The sequence below is a fragment of the Ptychodera flava genome, chromosome 16, assembly GCF_041260155.1.
Source record: "Ptychodera flava strain L36383 chromosome 16, AS_Pfla_20210202, whole genome shotgun sequence".
In the NCBI taxonomy this organism is placed as follows: Eukaryota; Metazoa; Hemichordata; class Enteropneusta; family Ptychoderidae; genus Ptychodera; species Ptychodera flava.
In genome coordinates this window covers 14,114,710-14,140,818 of record NC_091943.1, presented here as the reverse complement: position 1 = coordinate 14,140,818, position 26,109 = coordinate 14,114,710, and the positions used below count along the sequence as shown (strand labels likewise).

Here is a 26,109-nt window from a genome sequence, read left to right as displayed (position 1 = left end):
GTGAGGTTTTTGTCTCATATCAAATGTCCATGTTTTAGTTCAACAGTATTTTCGAGTCCCCAGTGTAATCTTATTATTTTCAGGTCATCCTTCAATTCTCTCCCACCATCACTTGTTTATTAACGCCGGCGATGTGGCGAAATTGTTACTGCTGATATGTAACACTGCAACAGAAACGTACGTGGTCAGAGTCCACCAACGAAGCCAATTTACTGAATTATTGCCATATAAATATATGCGCTTGGCGGAATAAATCTAAATCCTTAAAATTCAAGTGTGTTTGCTCGTTAATTTATTTTTTTATTTAAATGTATATTTATTTCGTCTTTCATAAGTTTTGACATTTCATAATGACAAAATTACATTCTTTGAAAAATACTAAGTAGAATATCAAGTTTTTGAGCTAACGCTCTCAGATACAGCTCATTTGTTAATATCATTATTGAAGAAAAAGTTCTGTGAATATTACTGACATGATACTTATAAATAGACCATTTTGCAACCAAAATAATAAGATTTACAATTTTTTTAATTTTCTTTGTTTTCAAAGTTATTCCTCCTATAACAGTTTCAAACTTTAGAGTAACCCTACTTTCTACAACATCACTTACTATATTTTCTGTCATCTCCCAAATATTTCTGGCCGCAATACCATCCCAAAATCTGTGTCTTAGTGTATCTACTTTATTTCCATTGAAATAATCTGAGATTTGTTGGTACTCGTCGTATGGTAATTTCCAGTGAAAGCTATGTAATTTTGTCTCTGGTGTGACTTTTTTCGCTAATAACCATACATTTCTTTCATTAAATACACATTTACACTCTCTGTTCCACATTTGAATTGCATTTGTATTCGTTAAGAAGTCTTCTAACAACAATTTATAGACAATTTTTGTTGAAAGTTTTGAAATGTCGATTTCTTCACTTCCCTTACTAAAAATAAAAGTATGCAATATGTGATATACTACTGGTACAAAAAGTCTGTACAAGGAATTCCACAACAATGTCTTTTTGTTATCTCTTTTGCTTTTCGATCTCATGTTAAACCATACTTTCAGACAATCGGTATAAAACCCAAACAACATGTTAGTGATCTCGTTAATTTATAATACCATAGCCATTATTCAATGCCACGGTGTGAAGAGACCAGACGAGGTCGAAGTTCGCGCGCAGCACAAATGATACCGATTTATGATAGCACCCTCTTATTACATATTAAAATCCACGACTAAAATTAGCGCAAGTCCTTCTACTAAGCATTGAACTGATCATTCCGTTCGATGAACACCAAGAGAGACATCATATAATTTCACGTAGTCCACGTTCTGTGCAAAATAAAGCGACTTTACTGTTTCAACACGGAACACTCGAAGTCTTGAAGGTAAGACAACATCTGATCTAGTGCACCTTGATATTTTTATGTGTTTTAGACCCAACACTCGTTAAGGGAATACGTACTACGGGTTGCATTTTTAGCGTCGATGAAGGTTATCAAGTTACTCTTTCTCAATTAACCATTGTTAAAACTGTATTTTATCTTTTAACGAAATGTGTAGTACATCTTATTAGCACTATTGTCGACATGTTCACTTGGATGGTTTGCAAAGTAATGCAGCGTCGAGAGGGGACGTCTTCTCGAATAGTTCACTCACTTAATTATCGGCGTTGATTTCTGATTCTCTTTAAAGTCACCATACAAGTCGGTTCTCAGACTCAGGGAGCGTTGAGTTACTAGAGCGCGGGGGTGGACCGGCACATTTTCTTGCGCCCTATCAAAATAATATGACCCTCTACCCGAACAAAAGAAAACTTTTGATGACACCCAACTTAGAAATTGATGATAAAAACCTGATGACCCCCGCTCGCCATTTGTAGAGGAAGCGTTGATTTGATGTTTCGTTATAATTTTTGTTACCTTTCGTAAAATTTAACCGTACAGTAACTCTAACTTTTGACAAAATTTCCAATATTTTTGTTACATGTGTCAACCGCAGTCTTCGTCTATTTCCTACAGCATTATGAAAAATCCAGTATTTAGTTCATCAATGCAGCTTGTCAGTATGTCATATGCATTGTTATCGTGGAAAATTAAATTAAAGCATGCAATTGAATTTGATCATCAACACAAACAAAGGCCATACATATAAAGTCAGTGTCAACGGGGTAAGCTTAATTCAAACGCCACTGGCCGCGTGCCACATGCCGCTATTCACGATTCATGTTCTGCAGTTGAAGCTAGAAACAGATGCATTTTCGATCCTATTTACTTTATCGACCTACATCTAGACACTGATAAATCACCATTCGGGCTTCAACGGCGCCTTCTATACACATGAAGTGGCGAACTGCGATATGTATGTCCCACATTTTGAGGCACAGGTTATTGCACTAAGGGACCGAATCTAAATTACTGGAAGGGAGGTCGGGGTTTTCAAAATGACGTAAAATAGTGTCCCTACAAAATATAATTTTTTTACTATAACCCAAACGGGATTCGATCAAAGCGTTTGCAAGGAAACAGTGACCCTCCAAAATTTCCATGTGCAACAAACAGTGACCCTCCATCTATGTGTCACAATCCCAGTCCATGTGAATAATACTTAGACCTTTTCTCTTGCGGCCATCTCGGATTTGAATACGAACATTGATCTCACTTGCATAATATTATATGGGGCTCAGCCCTTGGTGTCGCGCCAGACGTTGAGATTAAAAAAGTTATTTGTATTGATTCATGATTAGTTATCGTAAAGGATAAAATATAATTAGGGCCAAATTGTTACTTTCTCTTTACGTTTGTACCACTATGACCGGTTCACCCTCTGATGAAAACAGTTCATGTACACGATTTCAGACCCTGTAGGTATAGATTTTCTGTAATTTGTAAAAAATTCGACATAAATTGGCAATTTTTACTATGATACCTACTAGTGTGTTTATCACTAACGTTGCATCACTACTACTAGTGTGTTTATCACTAAACGTTGCAATAGTAGCTGTACCGCCTAACTTCCGATATTGTAAGCTAAAAACCAGCGTTAAGTCTAAAAACGGGCAAATTTTGCACCAAGTTGTTGACACATAGGGCATCTTTGCGATTGTTCCCGTTCATATGCACGACAGCTTTCTCTTTCTTCTATTTTTAGGCGTGATAGTAACGATATTTTTATCAGCGACAGGGTGGATAATAATAATTACTCGCTAAAAAAAATATATTTAATTAATGGCATGTTAATAAATAATGGCGAGCACGTTTCGTATTTGTTTATTTACGAGCACTCAAAAAACATGGCGGCGCCAACGAAAGTCGGGTACACTTCCGGTTACTCGCATAGTATATTATGAATATGCACATGCGTAGTCAATAAGCCGCTGGCGCGACTATAATGTATCAAAAATTTGTTCTCTGACTTTGAAGATCATATGGCCAGGTTGCTACATTGCACACGTCAAAGTCTTGAGCCATGTCAATTTTGAGAAAATGATTTTTATAGTATTATTTTTCAGAGTTTTCTATGACTTTTTACCTGACAGCTCTGCAACTAGGTATGACTATATCTTATCCTATATAAGATATCATTGAGGTCGGGTATCGATTTACGATTGTTTGTACATGGGACCAAAATACACACCTAAATTTCAGGGTTTCTGTTAAACTTTGCCCCTCATATCATCCTGTAACTCATTAAATATGCGCATATCTAATCACGGGCTACCAAATAAAGCTTCAGGTCTGATTTTAGGTGGATAGTTGTTGTTATGGAAGGAAAATTTGCTGCCAAAATATCACGTGACCAAGATGACTTTTGACCTCGACTCACAAATATGCATATGTAAATCAGTAACTACGAATGCTTCATCATTCATAAGATGAATGATTTTGTGGGATGAAACCCCTTTTCGCACCTTTTAGCACTCTATCGATATACGTCATTGGCTATGAGGATGTCCAATTCTAGGCTTGCCCACCTGCACTTAGATATCTATAAACTCGGCCATTGCTTCTATGAGGCTATATTCTTGAAATTATACAGGAAAGAGCATGGACCGTGCTAAATCCAGACATTATCCCCCTGAGCATATTAAACTGTGACGGGTATGTGTACTTCTCCTACAGAAACGCCGGCCCTCCCTCCCTGGAATTTCTGTATAGTTCCTTACTGTAGAATTCGTAAACACACATATCGCAGGTCATCACTTCACGCGCAGAGAAAGGGTCATGTTATGCTATTTGTTTCTAAGTAAACTGTCAGATTTATCTTTTTTGCGTTCTGATTTTATTTTTTTTATTTTGCGAACTCGTCTGAAAAGTTTTGTCCCTAAATATTTTTGCTTTGGGAATGTTTTCCTGTTTGTGACCACCCCTCCCGTGATCTAATGGTCCATCCCTAATTGGCACTGTTTTTCTATATAACATGGTGTTTACCTCAACAAGTCTGTTGTATTGTCTTTAGACTGATAAGAAATCCAGCAAACGCAGCATGCAGCTCCTCCACTGAGTAAACTGATATCCATATTGGAAAGCTTTCAAAAAGAAAGAATGCAATATTGTGGAGTGTAAAACATGATATTTTGTAGTCATTTTGTTCTTGTCTCACCCTTGGTATTTGAATTATAACTTCAACAAATTGTGTTTATTTCCCAATGAACTGGTTATTAGTCGCAATGGTTTGTTCTAGTAAAGGTATGAGTTTACACAGTGGAGAAGCTGCCTGCTGAGTTTGATGGATTCCTTATAAAACAGACTCTTGTTCAGGTAAACGCAGGTCACAGAGCAAACTGTTCAGCCAAGTTGCTGGGTAATTACCTAATTTTGTGTGTCAATTACCCAGACTTCAACTGTAAATGGGGACAGGTGCATTTATAATAATCGATACACCAACAGAAGCCAAATATCTAGTCCAAGAGCTGGAGCCATTAGCGCAGAAATTTTGAACAGTTGTACTAACGTATAGCTTCAAACTTGCTTTAATGTGGCTTAGGCATCAGACGCTCTTTTCTCCTTATGTTTTCTATGAAAGAATTAACATAAGACATGCCTTAGCGATATACTATAGTGCGTTTTGTGAAATATGTAAATGCATTTAGGAATACTCTTGAATTAAGGTCTGGCATTTGATGGATATTCGAACGAAACGCGTTTAACAAAAGTTACTGGCTTTATGGTGATGATTTCGTGATGAATTGATCATACAGATGCGTAACGGAAACAACTACTTTATTTAAGGTAGAGACACACGTTAGATGATACTTATTTTAAACTCACTTTTTCTCAATAAATTTCACTTTTAGACCCCACACATTAATTTTCTGTTAGCCCTATATCTCAACATTATGAAAAATATGTTTATTTTCCGAAATCACAGTGTTTGTGACCATTTCTCTCAAAAATATGTGTTTTTGAGTTTTTTTACCTAAAAAAAATTAGGTGTTACGGACTATGGCGACTTGAGATCTTTTAACAGAAATCAACAATGGAGTAGTCTGGGGAAAAAACGGTGTCCCAGATTTTCGGTAAAATTGATAGAACAAGAGAAATTCTTGCTGAAGTGAACGAAACCCGGTAATTTATTCAAAAACCCAGAGTTGTTACTTTCACACCTTATTGTGCTAAAACAAAAGGGAATAGAAAAAATCTGGGACACGGTTTTTTCCCCAGACTACTCTATTGTTGATTTCTGTTAAAAGATCTCAAGTCGCCCTAGTCCTGTAACACCTAATTTTTTTTAGGTAAAAAAACTCAAAAACGCATATTTTTGAGAGAAATGGTCACAAACACTGTGATTTCGGAAATAAACATATTTTCATAATGTTGAGATATAGGGCTAACAGAAATATATAATGTGCGGGGTCTAAAAGTGAAATTTATTGAGAAAAAGTGAGTTTAAAATAAGTATCATCTAACGTGTGTCTCTACCTTAAGGTAGTATGCACCTCGAAAGTGAAAGACTTAAACTTTTGCTCTAATTTTCCTCAAGGAATCTTTCAATCATTCTCTTTCAAATCAAGAATAAAAATAGGGGTCACCGTGCAAATTTTGGTACTAGAGAAACAAATTACACAAGATTTACCGATATTAGAAATTCAAATGGCCGCCATCCCTGTGTTAACTCTATGGAGAAAAATCAAAATTTTCGAATTTCGAAAAACTTAGCCGGTGAAAAGTTTTATTTCACCAACAGCTGTGAAATGGGCCCCAACATGTGGTATATCAGAAGAGAATTGTGAAAGTTTGAGAGTCCGAATGTCTGTCCCCGAGGTGCGTTCTACCTTAACCATATAGGTTCACGAGAAGTCTTCTTTATCGTCACTTGCAATATTTCCTTGAGGGAAAACCTGATGAATGATCAGAATGCCACGTAAGAGATGTGCCATTAAGTGTCAAGACTGACCCAAAGCTGTCACCTCGATGTATAATTAAGTGTAATTTTTTTGCTAATTTAATTAGATTTCCTTTCGTGACAGTCTCGATATGTGAGTTTAAAATTGGATTGTAATTTGAATTGGCGGTTGAATGCATCAGATCATTACCAGGAAAAGGTGCGGAAAAGGCTGACCGCTTGATATCACGACAGAACGCACCACGTTGTGTTTCCTTTATATGCTGATAAACAAGTGACAGTTCAACCGGTCTCCAAGTTTCAAATGATATCAATATCACTTGAAAATTGGAGACCGAGTGAATAGCCATTACACGGTCTTGCTATGGTTTTGGGCGTGTTCCGCTCTCCCTTTAGGAGTTCAATAGCTGTAGTTGGATATTCTATCTGTGAAACAGTGCTTTATTACAATTATCTAGACAAATAGCGCAGTGTTTTCGAAACATGTTATGCTGACAAAATATTTCACAGAAGGCTTTGCCGTCTGGTATCAAAACGATAATGGCAATGGGTGACTTTCCTTTAAGTTTTGCAATGCTTGAAATAAATTCTCTCGAAGGCTTTGTAATCGTATAAACATCGCATCAAACAGACACCTTTGACGGTGAATCGTCACTATTGCGTGCACTGTCGATTTGAAATGGCATTGTGTGATATGTTAAGAAAGGAAAAGAAGTTGACATAAAGTGCCATAAGTGTCATGAAGTCCGAAGCCCTTAATTCTGCATTCCAATATTCAAGATAGCAAACACGAACATCTGACTAAATGAATTTAAAACATGAGAGAAAAAATCAAACCGAGAATGAATGGTACATTTTGTTTTTATTTATGGTCATAAAATATACTGTATCCACCGTACAGTGAATGAATAAGGGTGGACGCGCTGACCGTGAACATTTATGTAATAGGGTAGTGTGAGACGAAATTAAAACATTTACTGAGCTCGCTTTCCGTTTCCTCTCACAAAAGTCTATAAACAAACGTTATTGGTAAATATGGAGAGCAGTGTGCCTTTTGTAACAACAACAGGTAAATACACCCCATTTTGCGAGCACATTGCTTTCAAGACACAGCAAATATGGCAACGCTTTCAGTTCAAAATTCAAGATGTTGATTGGAAAGTGTATCAAACGTGTTGTCGAGAATGAATTGATGTGTATACAAATTATAAGAAATGCGAATACGCAGGAAACATGACACAACATGGTGGGATACGTTTGTGAATGTGGTATTTTCTGCAAACGTCAATGATTCGTTTCCTTTTTTGTTGTGTCCTTTTTTTCTTAAAAAATTGATTTGTGAAACAGACAATTTTCAAGAAAAAAGTAAAATAGAATAATTTGCTTTGAAGTGATGAAGTGCAGAATTATGAAAGACTACATGACAATTTGGGGAAAATATATGTGTTAGTCGTTTAGCTCTTAACGTAGTTCGCGCCTCGAAAGTGAAAGACTTAAACTTTTGCTCAAACTTTCATTTAGGAATCTTTCAACCATTCTCATTCAAAATCAAGAATAAAAATTGGCGGTCACCGTGCAAATTTTGACACTAGGGAAACAAATAACTCAAGATTTTCCGATATTTAAAATTCAAAAAGGCCGCCATCGCTGCTTTAACTGTATGGAGAAAAATAAAATTTTCGAATTTCGATAAACTAAACCGGTGAAACGTTTTCTTACACCAAGAGCTTTAAAATGAACCCCCTACTAGAATTATATCAGAAACGAAATGTAAAAGTATGAGAGTCCAAAATTGTGTCCTCGGGGCGCGTTCTACCTTAAATATTGGAGAGACTAATTGATCAGGATTTGAATGTCTTACTTCAAAATGAGTAATTATCATTGTGAGTGATGTTTGATATTCGAACTCATGAAGAAAAGATAAGTTGATCACGGTTAATTGTATTCGTAGGTGGTTTTCACTGATTAGCTGCACGAAACGATATTTTTAAGGATAAAAGGCAGAACAGGAAAAGGGAAATGATGCCATGTATTTTAAACGGGAAGTTACTGGACCGTGGGCGCACAATAGGAGGATTACTGCTGATGCAGCCATTTGAATACACTGGGAGGAATTTTTGAATCCCTTTGGCCGTATGATAAATTTGAACAATCACGATGAGCACTTTCGTGACATATGCCAAAAAACGTCAAATGGTGGTACTGGGAACACATTTTGAAACATTTTCGTTCTTCGACAAAAGAGGAACATTTTTTCAGTTTATGTTAGACTCAAGTTTAGTTGCTACACATTCAAAGACATCATATGCAAGATTCAATGACAATGAACGCCTGAAACATGCATTTCAGGACCAAATACGGCAAGTCCGATTAGTAACGTGGCATTTTAATTGCATAGATTTACGATAATCCGACTTTTATAGGGGAAGTTCGTGTTTAACTCATAGAGTTTTTGATTTCTCAAAATCAGTGAGATGGTGTAATTATTATTATTATTATTCTTTGACTCACTATTGATGATAATAGTTTCCAATTAAAAAATAAAGCGGAAAGTAAATAGCAACTTTCTATTATCAAAGAGGGTTCAATTCCTTTTTGTGAAAGATGAACTATAGAAAATATGTACGTGTAAACTACAGAATCAAATCTTATTATCTCGAGTTTGCAACCGCTCAAAGTATGTGTCCCATGATTTCTATTAAATTTATTTATTTATTATTTATTGATTATTTATTTATTGTTTATTATTTATTTATTTATTTGTTTGTTTGTTTGTTTCCGTGTGTTTGTTTCTTTGTTTGTTTTGTTAATCAATAATTGTTTTTCATGAATGGATTTGTTGAAAAGATGAAGACCTTGATTTTAATTTAATTGAATTGAAGCTGAAAGAAGCATTGCAGGAGCCGTTATTTTGTAATTTTCGAAAACAACAATTACAAATAATAATCGTTTACAAACCGACATGTCATAATTGCCACATCTCTAGCAAGCCCACGTGCTGTAGAAGTCGATATGTGTATAAATATTGAGATGAACAAAAACGGGGTCATCCAATTTTAACTAGATTATTCGTTATGTATTTTGACTGTTCATAAAGCTACACCTTGCTAAGGACATCCCTTGAGCATTGATAAAAAGTGGCCTTAAATTAATTATTTGAATAATTAATGGTGTTTCTGGTAATTCATATTGCGCAGTTATAAAATATTCTGTTTCAACTCTTCGTAGTACCCAACCACCCAATGCTTCAGGTAAAGTGCAATTCATAAAACGCCATGCTGTTTCTCTGAAAAAAGAATTGGATAGGTTTTGCACAGTATCAGATGGTAGTATTCCGACCGAAATGTTATAAACAAACTTTGAAGACTTTTGGTTTGATAGTATGAAAATTCCATATCATGCAGTTTTGAATCTAGGATTGTAGAACCAAGGGACCTTTGGCCCCTCGCCATTAGAATTATTAAATTACTTTCATTATAGTACAAGTTAGCAGGATGTTTACATTGAATAAAAAAGATAAAAAAGAGCAATTCGAAGCAAAAACATTGAAAGTATCATTAATTTTTTTCTTTCAAGTCACCAAATCCAGAAACAGACTGATCGATCTTTTTAAAACTTATTGTTTATTTTCACAGCAGATAATGAAACGGGCATTTTCATTCCGTATTTCCAAAGTTCGCCATCTTGGATCCGTTGATCTTCACTCTGTAACAAAAAAGGATTGTAGTTAATATTTTATAAATATGCGTTCCTTTTGGCATCTAATGTTATCATATTTAAAACGGTACGAATATTTCCATGGCCTCGCTCAAGTATGGATTAATCAGTCAATGTTGTGTCGACTCGGTCCCATAATATATACATATCCCTTTAAGTTAAACTTTGGCTCAAAGGTACAAGTAACCTGCAGCCTGGGTATCGTTTACGCACACAGAGTTAAAGTTAAATTTAACAATCATTCCAATCAACGGCATTGACAAGACAACAAACTTTCTGCTGGTCTAATACTGAGGTTGATCGTTACGTGCGCCATGGGTATCCACAGCAATGAGGTCATGCATGGACTCGACACACAGACACTTGAATTTTGTGACTGTGACATGACAGACTTTAGGTGTCCGTTTTAACAGGAACAGAAAATGTCTCACCTCAAAATGAAATAAAATCTAGTCAATAGCAAAACGAAAAGGCAAGTATGTTCCTCTACACTAACGAATGTCTATAGCTTTGCTGGTGTCATTCCAACCTTCCTTCGTGTACACGGTTTTGATGTCTGTGCAATGCTTTGTTAGGGAGGGTACCAAGTGTCCAATGGGCACAACGTGTCCAATTGGCAAAAAAGTATCCAAATTCGGCTAACAATAAACATTTACCTATCAATCACTTTACCAATAGAAACAGTATTGTACCAACGTTTGTAATATCAACTTGTTTAAATGGTCCTTTAAAACAACATGTGTGCATGAAGTCACGTCGCCAAGTCTTTTATACCTTCACACTTTTCATAAGCGCCAGCATGCCGCCTCGACAATTTGTTTGCGAGTCCTTTGAAGATATTGCGCGTCAATAATGTAAGGCCACGTCCTAAATTCAACACTGCTCATGTGGTATATTAGTTCTTAAGAGGGAACTTTTAACATACTTTATGGCATTCACTTTGAGAGTTAGGAGTTTATTGGTGTTATACCTCTGGTGTTGTTCTGTTGACCCAAGGAAACTGACGAAACGCCGAGAAGGCGACTACAGCGAGGAACAGGAAAGCAGTGCAATAAAGAAGTTGATCAGTCAACTCTTACTTTAATGGTTGGCCAATATCACTGTTAATAATGATATTTGAAGACTTGTTAATGAGGCAGATTAATCGACAGTTACTTTGCCGTGCAATGAGAATACTCTTGACGCTACAAATACTGTACATCCATTTTATAACAATTATTGTGTTGCAAAGTTCACGCAGATGTGCTCTCTCTCTCTCTCTCTCTCTCTCTCTCTCTCTCTCTCTCTCTCTCTCTCTCAGAAATGACGAGTAATATTCCAACGATAACACAGTTAACGCCAACTCCGTCAACAGAGATAGATGATTACACCGATGACGCCAATATACGTTACGTACTCCCTACAATAGATGACAGTGTGGTCAAAATATTGACAGTAATATTCAGTGTCGGTGTTGCATTGTCTGTGGTGGAGAATATCGTGGTCGTTTTGGTTTTAACACATGCGAAGAAGAAGGGGAAAAAATCTTTTAATCCGTTGATCTTCAACCTCGCGATTTCTGATTGGACTCTGAGCCTTGTGTGCTTACCATTTCTGTTTAAGAGCACTGTCATGGGAGAGTGGATATTTGGTTTCGTCATGTGTAAACTGGTCTCCTACTTACATACGGTAAGTGTACATCTATTTTACTTCAAGCCGTTGATGTAGAAACGATTTATGTATTATCGTTGTTAAGTTATATTTTGTGTTATATGCATTTTTGTTTTGTTTTTAATTTTGTTTATTCTTAAAAATTGGAGGTGAGACTTTTTTATGCCATTAATAGGTACTGTGGTTTTTATCACATTTTCATTTCGCGTCGTTTCATCTCGTCTCGTTTCATCTCATTTCATCTGGTCTTATGTGCACACAGCTCGTTCCATGTCTTGGTGCGATTGGTGTTAATATTAGCGAGTGTTATATTTGCCTGAGGATCCTTGTGTGTTGTTTATGCAAAAAGGAGTTTTTCAACAGTAGCGTAAAAGCGTTGTTTCCATGATACAATAGATATGAACAAACGATAACATAAACTCATTAAATAATTAGTGTTAATATAGCTACGAGGTGATTATGCGTGGTATATTTAGTATTTTACAAGAGAGATCAAACATCTCCGTCAAGAATCACAGTCTTCGTGTTATTCAGCCTTCATTGCATTGGATCAGGATGTCTGAAAATTCATTATTTTTAACTGACACACAGTAAAACCACTCAGAATCGTCATGTCACCTCTGTGTATTATAACAAGGTTTTTGTGTCCAAAGTTACTGACTTTCTCCTCGGTGGTGTAACTCTTCTATTTGCATAAAGCCCAGTATTACAACTGCCGTTTGCCGCATCATCTGATACTTGAAGTGCGAAATTTGGCATGCCATTGTGCATATTGTATTAAGAAACATTTACACAGTATGTAGATCCAGAAATGTTTAGTCATTAACTGCGAAGAATATCAATGTTGCTCGGATTGCACTCCATCGTTACGATGCTTTACCTTATTCTGCATTGCATTGCAAAGCTTTAAAGTGTCCTTCCCTTTGTTTGAATTGCGCTTTTGATTTTGCCGGACAACTACGTCTTCCTAAGACAGACAGCAAATGTCATCTTTTTTGCTACGCCATGTACAAATGCAATGTGACTGTGATTTTGTCTGATAAGTTTGAGAGCTTGCCTTTAGGAACGAGAATGCGTTCAGCAATTTCATGTTATTTCAGAGAAATTTGTATGACCATCATTCATTGCAATGAAACTACGTGCGGTTGTAGTCTGAGAATGAATGTGGCCATGTTCAAAATCTGATGAGACAATTAACCATACTAAATATTTAATAACATTTAATGCTTATATTTAATTCTCCTTACAGGCATCCGAGATTGTCAGCATCTTCACATTGGTAGCCATATGCATAGAGCGATATCGAGCAATAATGTATCCTTTGCTAACAAAAGCGAAGGCTAAGAAAATGCGCAGGATTATTGCTATCATCCTCATCTGGGTTGCAGCCCTTGTCATCTGCTGCCCCTACCCTATCTCAAACCAACTGAATTATTACCCCCTTGTTGAGAACAGAACCATTGCTTTGTGTACCAATAGTTGGCAAATGGTTGGTGGTGTTGACGGTAGAAAAGTATACATGTGGATCGTCTTTCTGCTGATGTACATTGGACCCCTTGTCACACTCGGAATTTGTTACTTGCGCGCTGTTGCCAGGCTGTGGTTGCACAAGTTACCTGGGTCCGCTGACGAGAAAATGAAAGCACGATCCAATCGAAAGGCACGTTCTAAATACCATGCCATGATTACTTATTTCTCTTGTAGAATCTCCTACCTTGTCAGTTAAACTGAAGCCGACACTTTCTAATCAGGAAGGAGACACATACATTGTAGTTGTGCTTCAATCTGCAACTGATCATACAAACCAGTATTACAATGAAACTAAAACTAAAAAAGCGCTTTCAAGCTAATAAAAATAAAAACAAAAGCATCTGTGCATTGGGACGCTCTCTTCTTCCCAGTATGGGGATGTTTCTATCCGCATTGCTGACTTATTTAAACTGGATCCACATGTACATGTGTATGTCGTAGTGTGGAAAAGCTAATCTGGGATTCCAGCAGTAGATGACAGGTTCTAACAGATGTCCTGAAAGCCTCCATGCAATTGAGTTGAAGCTTCTGTATTACCACAGAGTATGCCTAAAAATGATTTGCAAGCACTTCTCTCCATTATTGCCGTAAGGAGTAATTTTTAACGTAAATATCCCATCAGCCAGATAAATCAGCCTTTTACATGCGTCAGCAAATATTCTTGCAAATTATGAACATTTTTGACATCTTGCGTATTCTGAAAATGCAATTAAAATTTATTCTTTTAAAAATATTGATTTTTTTAACACTTTGATAAAACCAAGAATATGGCAGAATAAGTAATAGTGAAATTGTCCAATATTTGATAGCTAGCATGATTGAAGTAGCCCTTACACTGGTTCAACTATGTAGCAAAAAATGTAGCAGCCAGGGCTGAGTCTACACTAGTTACAGTAGTTAAGCAGTTACAACAGCTCCGTATGGACAATTCCGTGAGCGGCCTATCTGTGCCAGTGATACCCATTGGGCTAATATTTTACAGTGACAAATATTACTGAACGTCATTAAGTTAAAAAGAGATCAACACTGCAGCTGAAAATTATACCCTTCATAGCACTAATAAAGACAAGTAAGCAGGTGGCAAGATTGCTGAACAGTGGTAAATGGCAATGTACTAACAGTGCCCGTCTTGGCCTTTTTTGGCAATAATCTCATACCAATACCCGGGTCGAAGAGCTGACTGTGCACTGGTTGAACTTGATTAACAATATTCAACCTCTACGATGGCAGGATTCTTGCAAAATTGTATCACAAGCTTCATTTGGTTATTTCCATGTACAAAGTTAAGAACATAGAGGGAGTTTGATCTGATGGTTAATTGTATTGCCATCAGGACACACACAGCTGAGATAGACACTATAATCATTGACATAAATGAGGGCAAGGAAGACATATTGTTCTTTTGGGTTTCCCTATGGTTGCCTTCCCTGCCGCTGGTCTTATTACTACCAAAAATGTTAAATAGGGAGGAATATATATTTTGCACACTAATATAGAAGATAGAAGATGGTGGTTCCCAGATTAGCAAAGTGAACGAACGACTGGGGAAGTTCAACCATGGCCTAACAGGCTGATATGTAATAGTACTTGACAATTTACAGTACAACTTAGCCCGCTCATTGACCCACTCTTTTTAAGGGTAGGGATTTGGCCGGGCGGTTTTGACTGTGATTTCTTCGCTAGGTGACTCGATGCCGTACGTTGTTAGTTCGAATCCGATCGAAAACCTATTGATTTACCAAAACATGTAAAACAAGTCAGGTTGTGGCCTGGAAGGTATTTGCATAGCACATGGACCTTGAAAAATTATCAGATCAGAGTGAAAAGGCCTTCAAATGATACAGAAAGGCGTCCCACGTACCAGGTTACCTTTAAAGTGTACCGTTAACAACAATATAAATACTGAGGCGTCTCATGAAAGCAGCAGATGCTTTATGATTGAAGACAGCGAAGTCGTAGCTCCGATCCCTACAGACGACTGGGAGGAACTTAGTTTGACAGATGACAACCGTCGACCATGTGTGGAAGCCAATGAAACAGGTTAATGCCAAAGCCAAATTTTGCAGTTTATTATACCCCATCTTCTATTCTAAAGAAACAGATGGTTATTTTTATAAAGTGATGGACTTGCTATAGACAAGGTTTACACTGACGGAATATTATAACTACATCGATATGAAGACAACATGTTTAGTGACAAGAATCCATCAAAGCTTGTAAGAAGTTGAACAAATATTATTGGTTTTTGCATCGAACTAGAGTATTGTAGGCTATGAAGGGTAAACTGGAATGTTAAGTTCCCTGTGGCAAATTAAGATGATTGGGTGATTATAGGTTGTACACCAGTCTTCTTAATTTTGTCAAAGAATGTCAGAAGATGAACTTTTTTCAAACGAGTGGAATTTATTTATGTTTTTCAGAATAAACATGACGAACTTTTGTTAGGGCATTGAGTGCTTCAATTAATCCGTGATATTGGAAATAGGTTTATATTCCAGGTATATGGTAATTATATGTCGAAACATGAGCTTCTCTGGCTAGTTTAGCTTAGTGTTAGACAAGTGACATCACGAGAGTGGCCCTACTACTTTATCGGCATAAGTAGCGTAACTAGAGCCTTACAAATGGTGTTCAGCCATGGGAGGCACACTTTTTTGAGTTAATTGACATTCAATTGGTCAGAACAGGTTTTGGTCAGCTATTCAGGAGCAGGACACATCCTTCTATTCTGAGAAGAAGTACGATAATTTTCAAAATTAGACTTCACCGTAAGCAAGAAAACTTAGAGCCTTGAGAACCTCCGCATAAAATTGAAGCTATTTATCTGCCGGGTGTATTTCTAACTCAGCTGCGATGTGACCGTCGAGTTTCCTTTTGCGATTTTTTCCAATGATACTTCCTACGTTGTCATTAATGATACCTTGAAATATCTTTGTTAAACTTCTTTTCGGGATAATGTTTATCTCCTGAAAAACGTTCCCTGTAACAATGGCTCAAATAAGTGCAGCTAGCTGCCAGTTGAAGAATCCTGTTTTAGATATAGTTTTCGTAAGTGTCCCACTTCTGTCTTTAGCAATATCATCGACAATAGTCAATGAAGTTTAGTCGACTTCATTATAAAGTAAGCTAACATTTCCTTTAATGTCTTAAACTGTGTTTTTCTTCATTAAAAAAATAAATTAAGTTCAAAAAAATAAATTAAGCTTTATTCACCGTAATAAATCGCATTTTAGGCATAGTGATTCTTGGTCTGTGGTGCCTCCATTGTCAATTTGCACGTCTACCTTTGAGAAAACCCCTAATGCGAGAAGTTAATGTTAATGGGCCTGTGCGATGTATATGTTAGATATGCCTGTTACCAATCTTTTACCTGCCAACAGGTCACTTAAAGTCCGTGTTGTTCAGTTACGTTTTTATACAGCCTTTCAGCTCTATGAAACACCTTCTCTAGATTGCAGAATAGCTTGTAATCGTAGTTTTGTTCAACATTCATCAACTTCACTGCTGGCAGCTTTGCTTGTTGTGTTTCCTGCCTTGGCGATTAAATTAGGGGGGGAGTGAAAACAGTACTTTAAAGGTAGTGTCATCCAGAATTTCTTAGCACCTTGTTCAATATTTCGGTACTAGTTGTCACAACCCAAGAAGTATTTCTCCCCATTGCTTCAAAATACATGTATTGAGAACATGGGAACCTAAATGAAGATTTATGCCACAGTTGAATTAACTCGTAGTTGGTAAATTTGCAGTGTCTTCCAGGAGAAGTAGTCACCCCTCCCCCCTCCAGAAATTACATGATTGTAGATGGCCTCAAAATTAATATCACTGTCAAACATTTGTACCTATCCCCTCCTTTGTGAAACTATATTTTAATAAAAAAATATAATTTATTCTTACCACCTCATAAACTCTTGCAATCACCAAAGTAATCGTAAATGCGGTAAAATCATATATATATATATATATATATATATATATATATATATATATATATATATATATATATATATATATATATCCTTATTTCGTTGGAAAATCTTATGTTGTGCTACATATGACCATCCGATAATGATGACACTGTCACTGCAATGCTTACTCTTTGATGTCAATATCATCGCTTTTCTTCGGCTTCTGTCGCACTAAGAGTTTCAGTTATAATGTTCCAGTATGGCTACTGTACAACAAATTGAAAAACAATTTAAGCAAACCTCCTATTCTTATCGTTTTTATCGTCATCTCAAAATCTCTGAAATCTTGAAGTGCCATTTGATGAACCGCCTCAGTTCCAGTGTATAAGACCATTGCTGGTACACAAGATGGTCAGGTGGTCCATCATTGCTCATTCTCTCAGCTTTATCAACACTAAACAGGTCTTTCAAATCATCTAGTGCTATGTCTCGAACCCAGTTGAGTTTATATGTATCAGAACGTCCACGGTATATGAGATTGTAAGATTTTCCAGCATATTTTTTTTTACACTTATCAACGTCTCCAAAATCTTAAAAATCATACAGATATGCATGTTGGACTGGTTTAAACTGGCCGGCTGTCCAAGACTTGAACATTGTCCCCCTGATCTTCTACCAAGTCAATTGCAATAGTCCCTGAGCTCAAGCAGACAGATAGAGGGGAGGTTATATTTTAATAGTTATGACACAAATAACGGTTTCCATCTGTTAACATATACCACTTGACTACTGTTAAGTGTGTTGTCATTAAATATGTTTGCGTAGATTTATACTGTTAAAAGTATGACGTATGTATAGCTGAAAATGTGGTTTATCTAGTTGAAGGAAGTTCACTTCCTCAATCTATTGCTAAATTGCATTTAGATCAGAAAAAAAAATGAATAAAAAAATTTATCTCCAGAATATGCACAACTGATTGCCTTTTATAATTACCAACGATTAACACAGCCTTACTCACTGATATTACTTTTTCTATTTCAGGCAATAACCAGCATCCTGTTTGCTGTGATCATGTTCGCCATTTGTTGGCTTCCTATACACCTTTTCAGAATGGTGGCACTCATTCACAGAACAGATTTCTTAGGCACTCACCCAATGGCAATCAATATAATAAGAGCCTGCGGATACATTTGGTTGATTATATCAGATGCCGTGTTCAATCCTATCATATATGTTTTCATCAGTAAGAATTTCCGGGTAAATAATACATGCATCATTGTATATTCAAGTATACATTTCTGATATAGCTCAAATGATATCTATTTGGCATATCTAAGAATCATGTTGAATGTTTGTTAAAAACTAGATAAAGTAATTAATATCAATTGGCTGTGCACCTTGCAATTCTCTCTACACATATTGGTTTATATCAAAACCGGTTGAGGCAAATATATACTGTTACATATTAATTAGCTTCTTTCAATCATTTTGAAATACCACTTGCAGATAAATCCTCAAAACAAATTCATTGACGATGCCGAAAGCAAAGCTTAAATGCTGTTGTGTTTTATTAGAAATTAGTGTATTGAGATAACATCTCAGTGACGATGGGAGGATGTAGGGAAGCCCAGGATTACCTTGTCCTAAGGCCTCAATTTCATTTGAGAGAAATGACAATCCAATGATTCCTTTCCATGTTCAATTCCAACCTGCAATAAGACCGGTGTACAAAAATATTTGTATTAATTTAATGGTACAGGCAATTCCACTTTTGAGACTTTGCCCACGAAAGAGTGTAAAATATGACATTATGTCCTATAATTATCGTCTGATGCTCTTCTCTCAAATTTCTTTCCATGTTACTTGCACAATCGATCTGTGTCCTGACAGGACCGGAAAATGTCATCACGTTCACTAACATAGGAAGTTTTATTTAGAATACTTCACCTGACACCCTCTTATGTCAGCATGTTTATTCTCTTCCTTTCCCAGAGTGACTTCTATCGCATATGCTTCTCTTGTCGACGATTACTAAAGCGACAGGACAGGCAACCAAACATGGACAGCCGAAATCGTGAGGAACGTCGTCGTGTCACCGTCGTCGTGTCACGTCTATCCACCAACAAAACTAAATTACATCACTCTCAATTGGAAACCTTGGTCCCAAAGACAGAAGCAACGACCATGTAACAATCTATAAGTCCCCTCAAACATTGCTATAAAAATTTTGTTAGAACTTGGCACAACATTAATTTACTGTGGGTATCAATGTTCAATTTTTGTGTGATACAATTCAATATAGAAATTTTGACGAGTATTTTTTTTATTCCCATTACACAGACTTACGTATGCCGATTTTGCTAAATTTTGGCTTTAACTTAATGCGAAATAAATAATATGTTTATTATATTATAGATGCAACTATATTCTTAAGAAAGCCGTCTAAGTAATTGTTTCCCTGTCTAGCGTCACCATGAAAATATCTGAACGGTTTTATGTATAAATTATAGAAAAATTATCAGTATCGTACATTTTTGGCAATTATTATAATTTTAGTTAACATCTTATTCTTAGACACCACTGTCGTAATTGGAAAACGAGTTGGAAATTAATATCTAACACCAGTGGACTGTTAAAATGTGTTTCACAGAGATTTACATGCTTCGTTCATTTTTCCCTTTTTTAAAAGTAGTTAAAATTTTCATTTCAAATATTTGTAAAATTGTTTTAGTGTAACACAGTTAATTGTTCATTTATTCTTTGATACTTTTCTTTACGAAGGATTTAAACCAAGGTAAAAAATTTCATGTGGTAAATATAGATGTCAATTTATTCAACGATTAAACGTATATGTCTATCTTATGGTGATTTGTTACGCTATTTTCATTAGCAGTACCTTCAGTTAGACATTTCTGAACTGATTTTGTTCCAATTAGGGTAAGGTAATTTGCAAGGGCATATCACTTTGCATGTTAATATTTATGATAAAGTATATTATGGTTACCTACGGGTAACTTTACTTCACAGTTTTTGTGTCCAGGGCAACAATCATGTATTCGTTTTACGATGCTGGTCAATCTGTCGAAGTGTTCTCCTTTCCTTGGGAGTTTTTCGCATTTTTGCAGAAGACTCAGACGGAAAATGCACCTTCGGAAAAAAGATATTCAAACTTTTACAATTCTTTTCTACAGCTTGTTAAGGTTCCAAGACAAGAAATTGACCATTTTAAACCAACAATTCTCTAGTGTTTAATTAGCTCAAAACCCCCGTAAATTGTATATTTTCGGAAAGCCTAGATATAGGGGAACAGTTTGGTTACCATAGTGTCACCATTGTTTACATAACTATCACGTGACAGGTAATTTGCATAACCTTTCAAAAATCGGTTTTCCCTATGTTTTGTTTCAATGCTTTGAGATATGTGGCTGAAATTTGTGTGAGTGCAAGCTTTCTGAAGGGTCTTCCAAAGTGTGTCTCAGAATTTTTTTAAACCTTTTACAACAGTTTTTATGCCAGAAAAACTTCTAAAGCAGTGAATTTAAGCATAGTTGATTTCTTTAAAATTGTGCTCCAAAAAAACTAAGCAAGATATAAAAAGTCTGAGACACACTTTGGAAGAGCGTTGTGACAGCTTGCATTCCAGCAAGTTTGAGTCAGATATTTTGAAGTATTGAGACAAAACATAGGGAAAACCGTTTTTTGAAAGGTTATGCAAATTAACCATGTCACGTGATAGTTATGTAAATAATGGAGACACTGTGGTTACCAAAATGTTCCCGTATATCTAGGCTTTCGGAAAATGTATACTTTACAGGGGTTCGGAGCTTATTAACCGTTAGAGAATTGTTAGATTAAAAAGGTCAAATTTCTTGTCTTGGAACCTTAAGTTTCGTTTTGAAGGTTCTGGAGTAGATGTAGTTTTCACCTTATTAGTTTTGTTACAGTAAAAAAAAATTTCCAATGAAGTTAACAGATGGCGATCGATTTCAATTTTAAATACTAGTATCTGTAAATGCTCATCTACTACCAAAACTTTAACGATGACCACCGATTTATGTTATTTTTGTTAAGAGAATGGTCGAAAGTTAAGAAAGGTTTTCGTAATGATTAAATCCTTTCAATTTTAGGAACGTGATACATTAAAGGTGTTGTTACTATGTGCTATTATGTGCATGTTCTCACTATAATTGTATTTATATTACTGTTGTGACTTAGAATTGGCGAGGAGTGTGCCATTTTTATTACATTATAAACTGAACAAGATATGAACTGAATATGCTCACGTGTTTTACAACAGATTCATTGATAGTAGTACGCTTCACAGAACAATGAGATATATGTTATCACTATATGTAGCAGGTTTTTTCAACTTCGCACAGTACTCTTAGAGTGTAATCACTAATTAAAAAACTGTATTTAATATGCAAATGAGCTGTTAATTAACTTGGCACTGCTCAATGCTTTATGGGACAATTAGATATCCATCAGATCAACATTTGTAGCACGTTTTATTTAATTTAATGCTGTAATTTTAGAGTAATGTCACTAATTACAAAGTTCATTAAATATGCAAATAAACCCTAGATTAACTAAACACTGTTCAATGATTCATAGCACAATTAAATATTTATCAATCAATATCTGTAGCACGTTTCATAAAATTTTGGTGCCGAAATTTCAGAGTTATATACCTAATAACAAAAGTTTATTAAATATGCAAATGAACCCTTAATCAACTTTACACTACTAAATGCTTTACAATACAGTTAGATATCTGTCGTATCAGTATGTGAAGCAGTTTTCATCACATTTGATGCAGTTATTTCGGAGTTATATGACTAATTATAAGACTTCATGAAATATGCAAAAGAGCTAATTATAAACTTGACAATGCTCGATGTTTCTCAGTACAATTTTATATTTATCACATCAACATCTGTAGCAAGTTTCATCAAATTTAACGCTGTAATTTTGGAGTAATATCATTAGTTACAAATTTCATTAAATATGCAAATGAACCCTTAATTACCTTCCCCACAAAACTAAATGCTCTACACCACAATTAGATGTCTGTCGGATCAGTATCTGCAGCAGATTTCATCACATTTGGTGCAGTTATTTTTGAGTTATATCACTAATTACAAAACTTCATAAAATATGCAAATGACCTATTTGTTAACTTGACACTGCCAAATGTTTCTCAGTACAATTAGATATTTATCAAAACAATATCTGTACCCAATTTCAAAGACTTAGGTGCCGTAATTTCAGAGTTATATACCTAATTACAAAGTTCATTAAATATGCAAACGAACCCTTAATTAATTTCACACTACTAAATGCTTTACACTACAGTTAGATATCAGTCGGATCAGTATCTGCAGCAGATTTCATCACATTTGGTGAAGTTATATCGGAGTTATATGACTAATTACAAACCTTCATAAAATATGCAAATGAGCTAATTATTAACTTGACACTGCTCAATGCTTCTAAGTATAATTGGTGCAGGAATTTCAGAGTTATCTCACTATTAACAAAAGTTCATTAAATATGCAAATGAGAAGATAATTGACATGACACTCACAGTATCATCATAATGTTCTTAGATTGTCATCTGTGAAAAGTTTCATGAATTTTGTGCAGTATTTCTTGATATATGTCTACACTGTCATTACCGTCTCCATAGGGAAACCATTGTACGGAAAAAAAGATATTGCATAACTTCATTAATATGCAAGCCACACTAACCAAAATCTAATCAGTTCTTGCAAGTAGCATATGGTACCTGTGTAACAAATCTGACTTGAATCCGTTCAGGCGTTTTTGAGTTATCGTGTAAACAGACAGACAGACAGACAGACAGACACACACACACACATACACACACACACACGGACAGACAGACAGACAGACATCGCTATGACATTAGCCCACGTGTTTACACACGTGAGCTAAAAATGATTATGTCTATCTTACAGTGTTTTTGTCACCAGATTTGCATAAGCAGTACCTACAATTAGACGTTTCTGAACTGATTTGCCAGGGCATATCACATAGCATGTACTTTTTTATGAGAAAGTATAATATGGTTGCAGACGGCTAACAAAGTTCTCGTGTCAAGGACTATCACAAACATGTTCATTTTTTCAAATCGTGTACGCGCTCGACGACATCTGTATTAGTTTTACGATACCGTGCAATAGGTCGAAATATTCTCATTTGCTCGGGATTTTTTGCATATTTGCAGAACAATTACTCAATTTTTGCTTGTGGTATTTACTTTCACTTTGGAGAATGCACCTTCAGGACAGGTATCCGAACCCTCAAATTTTTACCATTTTTATGAATTCATTTTGAAGCTTCTGGGGTAAGTGTAGTTTCCACCTTCTTAGTTTTGTTAAAGCACAAAATATTTCCTTAGAGTTAACAAGAGATGGCGACCATTTTGAATTTCAGATACTATTTGCGGTAAATGTTGAATAATTTTTATCTGCTACCAAACTTGCACGGTGATTACTGATTCTTATTCTTGTTCTGTTATGAGAATGGTTGAAAGTTAAGGGAGGTTTGTGTAAAGGTTACATTTTTTGAATTTGAGGCGCGTAATACCTGAAACATGGTGCCATTAGTTTCTATTGAGTACATGTACTCGCTATTTTGTTTTATTATACTGTAATGACTTAGAATTGGCGAATTATGTTTCATTTTTTTTTTTTGTACATACTGCAAAATGAGTGGCCACTATAGTGTTAACAACTATGCAAATATTTACAATATGCTCAAAAATGTTGATTTCTTTTGTACAGTATTTACTCCCCATTTCAAGTATTTTATATTTGATGTAATCGAATATTAATTCTAAAAATTGTAAAATCTATCATTGGCATTTCTTGGATACTTATTACTAGGGTATAATTAGTCATCGTATTTTCATTTTTCATAGTATGTCCGATAATCATACCATTCTGTACAATCGAACTAATAAAATTCTATATAATCGAACTAATAAAATTAAAATCAAAATTATTTGTCTGTATAAATGAGTATGATTATTTGGATAGAAAGAAAGACTTGTGAACTTGAAATGGATACCTTCGCTTTAAGTACCGACGCGCTTGCATTGAATCAATAATAACTTGAATGTATTTTTCCAATTCTTGGTGCTATATGGTACGGGTAAATAATAGCACTGGTTGCAAAGTTGTACCCCGACACAACTGGAAAACGGAGATACTCCCGTATGCCGATTATAACATTGAAAGTCTAACAGCGGCCATCTGCCTGCCAGTAACGATCAGATTCGAAAAAATTGAACAACAGGTCAAGTCTATCTGCTAAAGATATAACGGTACTTTTCAATTTCTTGATCTTGTTGGATGTAATACAGCAATTGTTCTGCAGAGTAAAGCAGGTCCGGATGGGCAAACTTTATCACTGTTAGCCAGTATTTCATTCAACTGGATGCAGCGGATAGATCAGACAATTATTGCTCTTGGGCGGGCACTCCGTCTCTGGGTGTTAAGCAAGCGGATTTCATTAAAGTACTGTCAGTGAAGGTCATAGAATAGATGTTTGAAAGGCTTATCTTTGACATCCACAGGCAATTAGCTATTTTATTGAAAAGGCTTGATAGCACTAGCTGAGTGAAATGTTGGATAACAGATAAAGAAGTAAAGAATGTTGAGTTTAATGAATAACCATTGAGTTTTATGGCATTGAACTGCTGCCTTAATATAAACCAATTAAACGAAATGCCTTGGGTATGAAGAAATATTAAGCAATTCTGGTGTACCATTCCTGTGGGAAAACTTGCACCTGATATCGATTTTTAGCTCACGTGTGTAAACACGTGGGCTATTGTCATAGCGATGTCTGTCTGTCTGTCCGTGTGTGTGTGTGTGTGTGTGTGTGTGTCTGTCTGTTTACACGATAACTCAAAACGCCTGAATAGATTCAAGTCAGATTTGGTACACAGGTACCATATGCTACTTGCAAGAACTGATTAGAGTTTGGTTAGTGTGGCTTGCATATTAATGAAGTTATGCAATATCGTTTTTTTCCGTACAATGGTTTCCCTATAGAGACGGTAATGACAGTGTAGACATATATCAAGAAATACTGCACAAAATTTCATGAAACTTTTCACAGATGACAATCTTAAAACATTATGATGATATTGTGAGTGTCATGTCAATTGCCTTCTCATTGCATATTGAATGAACTTTTGTTATTAGTGAGATAACTCTGAAATTCCTGCACCAAACTTGATGATACTTGCAACAAATATTGATCTGATATATATCTAATTATACTTAGAAGCATTTGGCAGTGTCAAGTTAACAAATAGGTCATTTGCATATTTTATGAAGTTTAGTAATTAGTGATATAACTCCAAAATAACTGCACCAAATGTGATGAAATCTGCTGCAGATACTGATCCGACAGATATCTAATTATGGTGCAGAGCATTTAGTTGTGTGAAGTTAATTAAGGGTTCATTTCCATATTTAATGCACTTGGTAATTAGTGATATTACTCCAAAATTACAGCATTGAATTTGATGAAACTTGCTACAGATGTTGATCTGATAAATATCCAATTCTACTGAGAAGCATTGAGCAGTGTCAAGTTAATTATTAGCTCATTTGCATATTTCATGAAGTCTTATAATTAGTCATATAACTCCAAATTAACTGCATCAAATGTGATGAAAACTGCTGCACATACTGAGACGACAGATATCTAACTGTGTTGTAAAGCATTTAGTAGTATAAAGTTAATTAAGGGTTCATTTGCATATTTAATAAACTTTGTAATTAGGTATATAACTCTGAAATTTCGGCACTAACATTTTGTAAAACGTGCTACAGATATTGATTTGATAAATATTTAATTGTGCTATGAATCATTCAACAGTGTAAAGTTAATTTAGGGTTTCTTTGCATATTTATTGAACTTTGTAATTA

At 35.6% G+C, this 26,109-nt stretch overlaps 1 protein-coding gene across 2 annotated transcripts; it reads left to right on the top strand.

The window, feature by feature from the left end:
- The first annotated feature begins 1,270 nt into the window (after positions 1 to 1,270).
- Positions 1,271 to 21,774, top strand: LOC139114890 (galanin receptor 2b-like). Of its 2 annotated transcripts, XM_070676821.1 has the most exons (5): positions 1,271 to 1,381; positions 11,356 to 11,723; positions 12,955 to 13,365; positions 18,182 to 18,397; positions 19,133 to 21,774. In XM_070676821.1, exons 2-5 carry the CDS (start codon positions 11,358 to 11,360, stop codon positions 19,328 to 19,330), a joined length of 1,191 nt encoding a protein of 396 aa, XP_070532922.1. In that variant the 5' UTR covers positions 1,271 to 1,381; positions 11,356 to 11,357; the 3' UTR covers positions 19,331 to 21,774. The 2 variants fall into 2 exon arrangements, with proteins under 2 accessions (XP_070532922.1, XP_070532923.1); XM_070676822.1 differs by lacking the exon at positions 12,955 to 13,365 and having other exon boundaries at positions 19,133 to 21,739.
- The last annotated feature ends 4,335 nt before the right edge of the window (positions 21,775 to 26,109 follow it).

Coding starts and splice junctions, on each gene's coding strand:
- LOC139114890 (XM_070676821.1), top strand. CDS start 11,358: ATGACGAGTAATATTCCAACGATAACACAGTTAACGCCAACTCCGTCA. Junction 13,366..18,181: donor AAGCACGATCCAATCGAAAG/GCACGTTCTAAA, acceptor TTTCTATTTCAG/GCAATAACCAGCATCCTGTT. Junction 18,398..19,132: donor TCATCAGTAAGAATTTCCGG/GTAAATAATACA, acceptor TTCCTTTCCCAG/AGTGACTTCTATCGCATATG.